Raw genomic sequence first — 12,091 nt, forward strand, 5'->3', positions numbered from 1 at the left:
TTCGATGTCACATTTTACAGCTCTTTATCTTGTGCATCTCTTAATTATTGTACCTATAGTTATTTTTACTACCGTTGTCTTTTAATCCTCATAGTATAAGTGATTAATCCACCACCTTTACATTATATTATTCTGAACTTTACTATATATTCACCTTTACCCATGAGACTTATACTTTCATATTTTTTCTGTTACTAATTAGTGCCATTTCATTTTAGCTTAAAGAAGTCTTTTTAACATTTCTTGTAAGGCTGGTTTAGTGATGATGAACTCCTTTAGTTTTTTCTTGTCTGGAAAACTCTTTATCTCTCCTTCAATTCTGAATGAACTCTTTGCCAGTTAGAATATTCTTGGTTGGGTTTTTTTCTTTCAGCATTTTGAAAATATCATGTCACTCCTTTCTGGCCTGCAAAGTTTCTGCTGAAAAATCTGATGGTCTTATGGGGGTTCCTTTTTGTGTAACAAGTTGTTTTTCTCTTGCCACTTTTAAGGTTTTCTCCTTGTCTTTAACTTTTGACATTTTAATTGTAATGTGTTTTGGTGTGGGTTTATCTCCTTTGCAACTTTCTGGGCTTCCTGGATCTGGATGTGTTTCCTTTCCCAGGTTAGGGAAGTTTTCAGCAATTATTTCTTCAAATAAGTTTTCTGCCCCTTTCTCTCTCTCTTCTCCTTCTGGGACCCCTACAATGCAAATGTTGGTCCACTTGATGTTGTTCCATAAGTCCCTTAAACTATCTTCTCTTTTTTTTTCATTCTTTGCTCTTTTTGATGCTCTGATTGTGTGAGTTCCACTGTCCTGTCTTCAATTTCATTAATATTTTCTTCTGCTTCATCTAGTTTGCTGTTGAATCTCTCTCATGTATTTTTCAGTTTAGTTATTGTATTCTTCAGCTCTGTGATTTCTATTTGGTACTTTCTTACATTTTCTATCTCCTTGCTGAAGTTCTTACTATGTTCATCCATTCTTCTCCCCAGTTCAGAAAGCATCTTTATTACCATTATTTTGAATTGCTTTTCTGAGGAAGATTAGCCCTGAGCTAACATCTGTTGCCAATCCTTCTCTTTTTGCTAAGGAAGATTAGCCCTGTGCTAACATCCATGCCCATCTTCCTCTACTTTATATGTGGGATGCCTGCCACAGCATGGGTGGATAAGCAGTGCATAGGTCTGCACCCGGGATCCAAACCTGTGAACCCTGGGCCACCAAAGCAGAGCATGCGAACTTAACCACTACGCCACCAGGCCAGCCCCTATTTTGAACATTTTATCAGGTAAATCACTTATTTCTGTTTCATTGAAGACTTTTTCTAAGAGTTTACCTTGTTGTTGTTTGTTTTTCTTTTTTTGGAACATATTCCTTTGTTTCTTCATTTTCCTTGACTCTATTATCTATGCATTAGATAGAAGAGCCTCCTCTTGCAGTCTTGACGGAGTGGCCTCGTGTAGGAGATGAACCTTATTGTTCTACCCTGCCCTAGCTCTTGGCTGTCTCTCAAATCTTTGTGATTGTCCAAGCAGCCTATTTTATTTTTAGTGGCTCCCGATAGTTGAGGGTATGCCAAGACCTGTCAGGGTCACTAAGGGGAGGAGCTCAGTCAGCACCTAGATTCAGGCTGTTTGGAAGCCAGACCCTCAGGCAGCAGCTTTTAAAGTATGCAAATATATATACAGTCCTGTGGGAACACAAGCATAAGTCCTGCTGACCACCAGAATCAGGCAACCTAGAGGTATCTCCTGGGTGGCAATCACAAAAATCAGGGTGCCAGACAAGTATACAAACTCCTTTCCAGGAGATGTCAGCAACCTAGAGTAAGGGAGAGGGAGAGCACAAAAATGGCATCCACCGATCTCCATCCGTGGTGTCCCTACATCAATAGGCCTCTAGATGTATGCCAAACTAGATGCCTGCTCCTTAGGCTGAATTTCCAGGTCAAGCAAATGGGCCTATTTCTCAGAAAGACAGGAGATGTGTTTCAGTCTGCTTTCTGCACCATGCCCTGGGGGTGGTAGTCAGCCAAGAACTGTCTTTCCAATTGTTACAGTCCTGTTAGACCCAGGAATGCCAGCCCTGCTGGCCACCAGAGCCAGGTGATCAAGAGGTGTCCCCTGGGTGGCAGCCACTAAAACTGGGGCACCAGACATGTGTAGAGGCTCCTCTCTGGGAGATACTGGTGCTCTGGAATGCAGCAGATGGAGAGTATAAAGATAGTACCTGCCCTCTGAGGTCTCTGGAAAGGATTATAGTCAGCCCTTAGATGTGTTTAATTAGAAGCCTGCCCCTCAGGTCAAAGCTATGAACATAAGCTAATACTTTCACAGAAAGACGGTTCCTGGGCCTGTGCCTCTTGCTGTGCCCTGGGAGTGGCAGCCAGTTATGAACTCTTTCACCATTGGTTAGTACTGAGAATAACTGATGCACTCATGAAAGTATACACCAGATAGCACAGTGATTAACTCTGCCTGGAGTTGCATTTTTGAGCAAGTAACTTATGGGCTGAGTTGTTCAACAAGCATCAAGTATTAACTCTGCTGGTGATGTGCTAGATGACTAGAGAATATAAAATTAAATAGTAAGAGCATTTATCTTCTCTCCAAAGATTTACAATCTTGAATTAATAGTTTGAGTAGGAATGACACAGGTAGTCAATAAGGTAGCAAGGCTGATAGCCAGTTTGATGAACTGTTAAAACATCCAATTCTTCCATAGCAGTAGTAAATATAGCTACTCCAAGTACCCTTCTGTTTGTGCTCTACCCTGTCCCCCCCATTACCATCCACAACCCCCTTTCATGATCCTCAGGCTTTCCTATGTTCTAGCAGCTAAAGGGTCGATACCCTTATGCACTCAATATTTTACATATAATCCCAGGGGATGCACTTTGCCAAGGGAAAAACATTGCAAGCCTTGAAATAGCAATGAGTATTTGGTAAACTGCAGTTAAAAGCTAGAGCATGAAGTTGAAGTTGCGGAAGAGAGGGAAATGGAATTGAAGAACTAATAAATGTAATGAAGACCCATCAAAAGATTTCAAGCAAATCTGCTTTTAAAAATGATAATTTTGCCCAACTTTAGCACATAAGTACTCATTGATGTTTGTTGTACAAACTATTACGATGCTAATGAATTATTATTAGTAACATATGCTCTTAATATGCATACTTTTTTTTGCTGTTGCTCTGTTCCTGCCAGCTAATGATGAGTTTGCATCCACATTTGCAAGATGGCTGGTCCTTGTTTGGGATATCTGCTAATGAAAGAGAAGAAAACGAGACCTCGCATGCAGAAGAGATTGGTCCAGAGACTTAGTTTCCATCAGCACAAACCTCTAACCAATGGGAAGAAAAAAGAAGAAAAACTTCATAAACATAGACTTGCATGTAGGTAATTTACCTCTTTATACAATTACAGAATCTATTATTCTAATCTACCACTTTGCAATTCGTTATTTCAGTTTTATAGACACGAACACTGAAAAAATCAAACTTGGTTGATCTAGAGGAATTTTTTTTTTCCATTTCACTCAGAACATTTCACCAAATGGTAACCGAATACTGATAAATGGGTTTACACATCAATGTGAATAGACATGAGATAACTCAGAAGTTTGGGATTAAAAAAGGCCAGTAAGAAAGGTTTCATTATATGGAAGTATTGATTGAATTGGTTTTCCATTACTTTAATTCCTTACTTTCAAAAGAGATAATATATTCCTTATTAATGGATGTGCAAGTTAAATGGTAAACACTCAACAGATACCTGAGCAAATCTGTTTTATTTTTACATGACAGTTGACTGTTCTTTCTAACTGGCAGTCATTGCATTCTAGATACTGTCAATTACAACATAATTTCTATCACTGTGTGTACAATATGTTTCTTCGTGTTCCATCTTAAGAGTAAATTACTCAATTACTTCCATCAAATATTAATTTTCATATTTCTTCAGCAGCAAGCACCAAAATCAAAACCCAACAATCAACAGAATAAGTATGCATGACAAATAATCTCAGATTTATCCCCTAGAAGACATATGAGAATAAAATTTTCATATTTCCAAAGATTTGCATTTTTTTTTGGCATTAAACCATAGGGTGTTATAACTTAACACAAAATCAGGTGCCATTTAATACTATTTAATTTTTAAAAACTCTTTCTTTAATAATACAGATCATCTTAATGTAATAGAAATGTTCTTTCACAGCATCCTTCTGTTGGAAGCTTTGCCCTTTTTGGAGGTTCCTCTTCTCCATCCCTCTGCCTGTGATTGATGGTGTTGACCTTCCAATGCTAGCAGCTCAGGGAGACCCATGCAGTCATTCCTCTTCACTCTGAACTGGCAAGCGCTCTGGAGGAAGAACAGATTCCAATTTCTGCCAACGCTCTGGAGGCCACAGGATATGTGTAGCATGGGCATGCAAAAGTCCCAGGGAAACCTGAACCCATGAGAGACACAAAGCAAGAAAGTAATTATTTTATAAGGATCATCATTAATATCTTGAAAACAGAATTTGATCCAGGTCTGATATTCCATAGAAAGAGGATGACAATGATTAAAAATAGTAAGCATTTACATGGCACTTTTCTAGATGTTTTATATATGTAAATGCCCTTAATCCTCACAACCATTTGAGGTAGGTACCGATTATTATCCCCACTTTGCATATGAGAAAACTCAGCTCAGGGAGGTTAAAGAACTTGCCAAAAGTCATTCAGCTACCAAGCAGTGGAGGCTGGTTTCAGGGCCAAGCAGTTCAACTGCAGGGTCTACAACTTTAACCTCTATCCTCAATAGCCTGCCTACATAAACCCAGGAAGCAAAAATCTGGTTTATATTCTCAGAATTTCCTACAGAGTTCCTCATATCTCAGAGAGACTTTCCTTTACGGAAAAGTCAGAGAGATGCGAAAAAAATATATTTTGCAAAAAATATTGTCCCACCTATTGGATGAGCAGCAAAAGTTAGGTGTGAAAGTGGGTTGGCTGCCTCCATGGAAAGTACACTAACCAACATGGAACTAGTGCTCATGGAGAGAGGTAGAAAACCAAGGCAAAGCCAGCAAGGTGGGATGGGAAGCGAGGGAAAAGAATCAAGTATAAAGATCATGGCAGATGGCAAAGAACTCCCATTGGCAGAGACATACCAGGATGGCAGAGAAGGCAAAGGGAGGGAACTTTTCCTGGAGGACTTAAGGCTGAGCCCTGAGAAGGAAACACATCCGAGGGCTCCCTAGGGACATCAACTATAGAGTACAAAAGAATGTAGCAAACCTGTTTAAAATGCGCTGCAAGTCCCTACCCTTGGAGTTATCCTTCAACAGGTCTGAGGCAAGGCTTGGAAAGCCGTATCTCTTGTTGAGGGTGCTGTTGTTGCTGTTGTTACTATCAGGTAATATTTTAATGGTATTTAGAAGCTTACAAAACACATTTAGTGCCTATTTATTGAGTGCCAACTATAAACCAGATACTATGTGTCCATTTTATTTTCAAATGTTTTTCCTATAAATTGGAGCTCCATAGAGATTAACATACAACATTGCTTTCATTGAAGTTCTTCTATTTACTAGTATACGCATTCAAAAAATCACATTGCCCAGAGACTCAAAATAGCTAGATGTCAAGGGAGAGACTTCCAAAAAGATAACCAGACACACATTTAAGAAGAAGAAGAAAACCTTCACAACAACTTGAAATACAAACAAAATAAGCCCAAAGGGAACCAAAAAGCCCATGGGCTCAGTAAAGGAATTTTTCTTCAATTTGTTACTTTGAAAATCAAACCTACAGAAAATTTGAAAATGTCATACAAAAAACAGCTCTATTTGCCAAAACTTATCAGCTATTTACATTTTGCTGCATTTGTTCCTCTCTTTTATATGTGTGTATACATGTGTATTTCTACACATATACTTTTTTTCTGAACCATTTGAAAGTTCCTAACACCATGCTGAATTTACCTCTAAATACTTCAACATGTATCTCCTAAGAACTAAGACCCTTTCCTACATGAACACAATACATCATGTGCAACATGTTTAATATTGATACAATAATTTTACTTATTCTACAGCCTATATTCAAATTTTTCCAACTGCCCCACTGTCTTTTATAGCTATTTTATTCTTAAAATTCTTAATCAAGGATCACAACTTGCATCATAATTGTCATTATTTCACTTCAGTTTACATTTAGTTTATTTTAATCTGGAGTCCAGGCCAGTTGCCTTGTATAATGTCCTACATTTGTAATTGTCTGATTTTTCTCCTCCTGAATAGATTCAAGTTAAATGTTCTTGCCAGGAAGACTAGATAGTTAATATTGCATTCTCCCCATTCTATCACATCAGGAGGCACAAAATATCAGTTCGTCCCATTGTTGTGAAGTTTGATCACCTAATTAAGGTGATGTTGACCAGATTTCTCCATTAAAAAATGAAAATGATCTGTTTACAATTAATAAGTAATCTGTAGGATATTTTAAAATATGTAAATATTCTGTATGTCAATAAAATTTCATCTAATCCTTTCACTGCTCTCCGAAGTAAGCCGGTTTCTAAACCATCTAATGGTTTTGACATCCATTGATGATCCTGCCTTAATCAATTATTACATTGAGGATTACACAATATTAATTTTCTAAATTTATTATACATTTTATTTTTATGAGTTTTCATTTTTCTCTAAAAAAGCACTTTCCCTTCCGACCCCAAATGCCTCTATTTTAATATCAAAGATTCCTTTTTTAATTCAGAATCTGCTACTACTTTTTGGTTGGTTTGATGCTTGAATGTCCTAAATTGGGCATGTCTCTATCAGTCTTTGAGCATTTCCTTACTTTTTAGTACCACGAGTTGGTGCGGGCTTACCTTGTACTTCATACTTGTTCCACCTGAAATCAGATATTTCTTTAAGGAGCCTTGGTTTCTTTTACCACGGAATGCTATTTAGAAACCAAGATCTGCTACTAGCTGTGCTCATTGCTCCTGGGAGTGTCAATGTTCTATGACATTTCAGGGGATATACATAAAAAGTCCAGAACCACAGCGTTCTCCCTCACCTTCCCCCAATCCATTTTTCTATCTATCTCCCCTCGTCTTTAGTGAGCACTTCGGCTTCCCACAACAATAACACATTTACATTATCCTAAAATATACACCAAATAGTTTTGAGTATAGTATATATACTGTAACTACTACCAACAACAAACTTACTGAGTAAAAATCAAGATTTCTTTGCAATTACTTTGGTCCTTAAAATAGATCTCACTTTAAGGGTGTATTAGCAGAGTTCTGTGTTCAAAATTTATTTGAATTCATTCTTTTACTTCTCCCCAGTGTAGTTATGTTATTATTTGATAACAGGTTCATTTGTCTCTATTTGTATTCAGTTTTACAGTTTGCTTTTGTTATCCTTTTTGATTCAGTTTTATTTTTGAATACATAAACATTTCCATGGTTCAAAAGTCAAAATTATTCTGAAAAGGTGTGATAGGCAGAATAATTCCCCCCACACACACACGCACACTCCAAAGATGTCCATTATACTAATCCCCAGAAGATGTGAATAAGTAATATTACAGGGGAAGGGGAATTAAGGTTGTTGATCAGTTGATCCTAAGATAACGAGACTATCCTGGATTATCCCATGGACCCAAATGTAATCACAAGGGTCCTTAAATGTAGACGAGCTAGGCAGAAGGATCAGATTCAGAGAGAGATTTGAGATGAAGAAAAGGGCCATGAGCCAAAGAATGCAGGTGGCCTCTAGAAGCTGGCAAGGAGTGGATTATCCGCTAGAGCTTTCAGAATAATGCAGCCCTGCTGGCACCTTAATTTTAGCCCAGTGAGACCTATAAGGACTTCTGACCTCCAGAACTGTAAAATAATAAATTTCTGTTGTTTTAAGCCACTAAATTTACGGTAATTTATTACAGCAGCAATAGGAAACTAATACAAAAAATATACACAGAGAAGTTCCATTCCTGTCTGCCACCCCACCTCTAATAGGTTAACTATTTTCATTAGTTTCTGGTTTATCCTTCTTGTTTTTTCAAAAAACCCACAAATACTCATACAAATAGATTATTATTTCCCCTTTTTTGCCTCATACCTAAAATAGAATTCCCCTTTTTGAACCTTGCTTTTATTCTCAACAGTATATCCTGGAAACCACTTCCTTTAGCTTCATAGAAATGGAGCCTGTGGTTTTTACAAAAGCACCCCCCCCAACCCCAGGTGATTCTGATTAACCCCATTGGGAATCTAGACCTGCCCTTTCCATAGCTTCACACCCAGAAAAGGTGAATCTAATCAACTTTACAGAATCCCTTGAATATATTCTGGAACATCCTAAGTAACCATTCCTAACATGTTAACTGCCGGAAGCCCAGATGTAAATGGGCTGTCATACTGCAGTTTTGTCTATTTTTGTTCTTGTCTGGGCTCAGTTGAGCTTGAGAACAGCTGGTCTCTATCCCCTCCACAATAACCCTTTTTAGATTTGATAGCTGCTACTCGGTTGTTCCTCAAACCTTTATTTGCTTTTCCAAGTTGTTTAACTTTTTTCATAAGGTTGATTTGCCAGTCTTTTAACTTGGCTGAACTCTTGCCAATATATCTGCTTGCTTGCTTAGTTTTAGAGCTCAGTTTGACATAGCAATTCCATTTTTTTTTAATCAACACTCGTTTTACCAAAACCTATGATTTTTTTATTCCAAATATTTATTAAGGATACTACTCTCAATTCCTGAAAAAATAATCTATCTCTATAATTATGAATAATGGTGAAAATTCTCACAGATGGATAATATCAATATGTTTAAAAGCATGATACGAGAATGCAAAATTTAGGTGTTTTTTTTAAGACTGAGATAAATATATAGAGAAAGTGCCTATTCACTCTCTTAGCTGTCTTGTCATGGATCTTTCTTTTTTTATTGGTATGTATCACATATGCAAAGAGCACAGTGGATATAGGAGGACATAATCCAGAAATAAATGGACTTTTTAAAAATTAAAAGTTACACTTCAGGTACAGCTTTGGTTTTCACAATACTGTATTAGGCAGGGTCCCCCAGAGAAACAGAACCAGTAGGATGTAGGATGTAGGGTGTGTGTATGTGTGTGTGTGTGTGTGTGTGTATGTATGTATGTGTGTGTGTATAAATATATATAGGGAAAGAAACTTATTTTAAGGAATTAGCTCACACAATTGTGAAGGCTTGACGGGTCCAAAATCTGATGGGAAAGGCCAGTAGGCTGGAGACCCAGGAGTTGCAGTTTAAGTTCAAAGGCAGTCTGCTGGCAAATTCCTTCTTGCTTGGAGGAGGTCAGCCTTTGGTTCTATTCAGGCCTTCAGCTGATTAGCTGAGGCCCACCCACATATTGGAGAACAATCTGCTTTACTCCAAGTCCACTGATCTAAACGTAAATCTCATCCACAAACACCCTCATGGGCATATCAAGAATAATGTTCGACCAAATATCTGGGCACAATGGCCCAGCCAAGTTGACATGCAAAATTACCCATCACACCTGACAAATATAATCATCCTCATCTTTGTCTACTCAATGTTACAGTCAGTGCTTACTACATGCAGGACAATGTTCTGAATGACTTATAGATACTGATCCATTTAATTTGCACAATAGCTCTGTGACGCAGGTATTGTTATTGTCTCCACTTCATATTCAAGGAAACTTAGGTACAGCAATATAACTTTTGAGCTGAGACTTGAATACATGTCCTCTGGCTCTCGAACCTCTATATCAGGATCACCATATAATTTATCAGCCAATAAAATAAATAAATGAGACACTCCTGACAGTCAAAGGGGGCACTTTTTAAATTAAGGCAGGATAATAACATTAAAATGAAACCATCCTGGGCAACTCAAGATATGGTCACCCCTAATCACACTGCTGCTTGATATTGCAAAGTCCCACATGCTTTCCTGAAACAACTCAATTTGTCAAAAGGAAACACACATTAAGGGCTAAATTGTGTTCCCCCCAAATTTATATGCTGAAGCCGTAACCCCCAGTACCTCAGAATGGGACTGTATTTGAAGACAGGGCCTTTAAAGAGGTGACTAAGTTAAAATGAGGCTGTTAGGGTGGGCCCTAACCTAATCTGACTTGTAAGAAGAGGAGATTAAGACAGAGACAACAGCGGTGCATGTGCACAGAGGAAAGACCATGTGGGGACACAGCAAAAAAAAAAAAAATGGCAGTCACCTGTACAGCAATGAGAAAGGCTTCGGAGGAAACTGAACTTGCCGACGCTTTGATCTTGGACTACTAGCCGCTGGAACCACGAGAAAATTTGTGTTGCTTAAGCCATGCAGTCTGTGGTATTTTGTTACGGCAGCTCTAACAAACTAATACAGACATGCATAAAAAGAAACACTGTGCTGGAAGCCAGTTCCATGAGCTGTCCCAAATCTCACTCAAAATAGGGGAACAATGGAACATATCGAGGAAAAAAGAAAAATGTTTCTGTTCTTAAAAAGAGACAGATGCTTAAACATATACAATTTTTTCAACAGGTTAAGTACTTTGACCAACCAACCTAATATTTTACTGGGACTTGACTCTCTCCTTTCTTTGCTCTTTTGTGTCCCATGTGTAACCGTGTCTCCTTCAGTGGATTCACAATATTTTTAGGCATAAGAAATCCACTTTTACAGCAAATTTTAAAACACAAACATATTAAACCATTATAAACCCTTAGCAGATCATTGTATTTTTAGTATCTACTAAATGAGAAAATAGGTCCATCCACATGCATTAATGGGCCTCTTGTTTACAATAACTCTGTTGCTTGAGCTTGGGAATCAATGATCTAGAATAACAGTCACAAAACTATTTTGATTGTGTACCCCATCAGAAAATATATTTAAGAATTCACCTTCACTTTTAAAAATTATATATACATATAATACTAACATTCCATGAAACCAAACATTAGTAAAGCTCAAATTCTTATTTTTCAGATCTAAAGTTCTAATTTTTTTTATCTTTGACATCCAGGAGATCATTGCACACACCCCCTGCATATTCTTGCTCCCATCTTTAGAGATCTCTGCTCTAGGAAACACCAGAATTATTGGCTGGAAGGTGATCAGTGCTATCAGTCAACTGGTTTGTTTTGTCCACACAATGCCGAGGAACCACATGGACTAAATCTCCACTGAATTGCCTGTCTTTGATTGAATTGGCTCCTCTGAGAAGTTATTTTGGCATCTGGTAGACACAGCCTCCATGAGTCCAGCCTTTCCTTCAGGTGCCAGGGGCACAGGTGTGTGTTACTCTGGTTCCCTCCACCCCTTTTTCATAGGCCTACAGTCTACAGAACAGTCTTCTGATTCTTGGCTCCAGGACACCCTCTCTCAAAGGAAGGGTTTGCAAGGACAAGATAAGGACAAGCAAACGCACATGATTCCAAAGGTAGGATAGAGGGAAAAACACAGGAAAGAAGTTAAGGAAGAAAGAAGACAACTGTTAGTGGGAACAAAGATCTTTTTAAAAAGATGTTCCAACTAGAGCCAGGGTCAGAAGAGGACCAATAGGAGAAATGAGATGAAGCACAAAACTTCCAAGTTCATTTGATTATAATGTTTTCTAAAAAGGAAATACAAACACATTTTCTATGCACTATTAGCAAATAAAATCTGTCTTTGATGAATTTACTTAGCAGCATAAGAAGAGAGAAATTTCCATATAAACAAAGCAGCAGTCAGATGATATTTGTTCTACAATATTAAATTACCCACAATTATTTTTGAAAGTCAAATCAAACTGGAACAATATCCAAACTTTGAAGAACATTGTTTTTAAATAAGCACTGATTTCTCAAAGTTTAAAGAAACATCAAGCTTTCAAATCTGACATCCAAAGCCCTTCTCAGATGTGAATCTTTCCAAACTCATCTCCATGATTTCTCCGTATGAACATTCTACTCTAAAGGCCTCTCCATATTACACTCAGTAGCAGATGCCATGTCCATCTTCCTGCTCCTGATCACTGCTGTTCTCCCAGTTTGTAATCCTCTTCCTCACATCCCTAGGACGTTCCTGTAAAACCCAATTTAGTCCA

The 12,091-nt window shown here is 37.9% G+C and overlaps 1 protein-coding gene across 2 annotated transcripts in view; it reads right to left on the reverse strand.

The window, feature by feature from the left end:
- Window positions 1-2,785: 2,785 nt before the first annotated feature.
- Window positions 2,786-12,091, reverse strand: part of IMMP2L (inner mitochondrial membrane peptidase subunit 2) — an 848,864-nt gene continuing 839,558 nt past the window's right edge. Inside the window, exon 5 of one of the 2 annotated variants that reach the window (XM_087429666.1) lies at window positions 2,786-4,433. In XM_087429666.1, the coding sequence (XP_087285792.1) occupies window positions 4,196-4,433 (238 nt within the window). In that variant the 3' untranslated portion in view covers window positions 2,786-4,195. The remainder of the gene's footprint in view (window positions 4,434-12,091) is intronic. The other variant, XM_004418815.3, reaches the window with a different exon arrangement.

This window comes from Ceratotherium simum, chromosome 1, assembly GCF_057802395.1.
Source record: "Ceratotherium simum simum isolate JZ-2026a chromosome 1, ASM5780239v1, whole genome shotgun sequence".
NCBI classification, from domain to species: domain Eukaryota; kingdom Metazoa; phylum Chordata; class Mammalia; order Perissodactyla; family Rhinocerotidae; genus Ceratotherium; species Ceratotherium simum.